Genomic DNA, 1,451 nt, shown 5'->3' on the forward strand with positions numbered 1-1,451 from the left:
TAATTACAATCAAAATAACATTGATCTCCAAAAGTTAGAATGACCTACTAAGCTTCTTTTGTGCATTGCAGGTGGTACACACATGGAAGAGCAACAGCCTACCACTTAGGTTCTGGGTTAACCTCATAAAGAATCCCAATTTTGTATTCGATATCCACAAGTCCAATATTGTGGATGCCTGCCTCTCTGTAGTAGCTCAGACATTCATGGATTCATGTTCCACATCTGATCATAGATTAGGTAAGTTGGCAGATCAAAAATGTTTTAGTTCTCCCTGATATTATTTAAACCGATCTTAAACCGAAATAAATTTTCAGGAACCATAAATAATGGTTGATGAATTAAATAATTTTAGTATTTAGTAATGATGCAGGAACATTGACTCTAGGGCTTTTCTTTTACTGTCAAGAAGTTTATTCCTATATTTATCAATTTAGTTATCCATTTGTGATATTTATTGATAAACTACTTTTTCCTTTGCAGGTAAAGATTCTCCAAGTTCTAAGCTGCTGTATGCCAAAGACATTCCTGTCTATAAGGAATGGGTAGAGCGATATTATGCTGATATTAAGATTATGCAGCCCATCTCTGACCAGGATATGAATGCCATGTTGGCAGAAGAGTCAAGGGTAAGATCATGAAAGGTTTTTGTAGAATATTTGTCTGGAAGTGTTTGTTGATTTTTATTTTATTTGAAATGACAAATGCTAAAGTTTTGGAAGACTATTTTTAAGGGTAATTACAAATTCAAAGGACTTGAATTCTTCATTGTTTGTGCTGTCTTTCATCTTGCAAGATTGTCTAATGTTATTTCTCTTTATTCCCTTCAGATGCACAATTCAGAGTTCAATAGCCTGGCAGCACTGGCAGAGCTGTATGGCTATGCATTCAAGTATAGTGACCAATTAATGCTGACCTTAGAAGAGGATGAATTCTCGACCAAGAACCGATTGGCTTACCGGCTAGAGCAGGTTCACAGCATAATGACCACAGACCAAGACTGACAGGACGCCCCCCCAGACCCACGGGCTGGACCCGATCAAAGGGTGCCACCTTCAGGGCTTGTGGGTCCCGGTTCCTTCTCTGCAGGCCCATATGGAGGGTCACCCCCGCACCATGTATATGAAGGGGTACCATATGGCGTGTCCCCACCACAATCTGCTGTTTATGATAGACAGGTGGAAACTATGTTCACTTACCGTGGACAGGGAGCAGCCATGGGAGATGGGGGCCAATGGGGGGGAGTAGATGGCAGTGTGTATGGTCTATCTGGTGTGCCCCAGCATGCCAGACACTCACCAGGGGCATGTGGTAATGCACAATTTCCTAACAGAGGGACACCACAAGTGTATGGATTTGAATATGAAGAGCCTTGATTCACATAAGGTTTAGTGGTGGGAGTGTTGTGTTTCTGCTCAAAGTGAGTTACTGTATGTACAGCTGTGAAATTG

General features: G+C 41.1%; 1 protein-coding gene across 1 annotated transcript in view; it reads left to right on the forward strand.

Annotated features, from left to right (window-relative positions):
* The window catches only part of LOC119586094 (plexin A3-like), a gene marked incomplete in the record, with an annotated part of 40,411 nt that extends 38,966 nt beyond the window's left edge, over positions 1 to 1,445 (forward strand). The window contains 3 exon segments of the mRNA XM_037934788.1: positions 72 to 240; positions 484 to 629; positions 831 to 1,445. Of these exon segments, the coding sequence (XP_037790716.1) occupies positions 72 to 240; positions 484 to 629; positions 831 to 1,004 (489 nt within the window).
* Positions 1,446 to 1,451: the final 6 nt, after the last annotated feature.

Source organism: Penaeus monodon, chromosome 21, assembly GCF_015228065.2.
Source record: "Penaeus monodon isolate SGIC_2016 chromosome 21, NSTDA_Pmon_1, whole genome shotgun sequence".
In the NCBI taxonomy this organism is placed as follows: Eukaryota; Metazoa; Arthropoda; class Malacostraca; order Decapoda; family Penaeidae; genus Penaeus; species Penaeus monodon.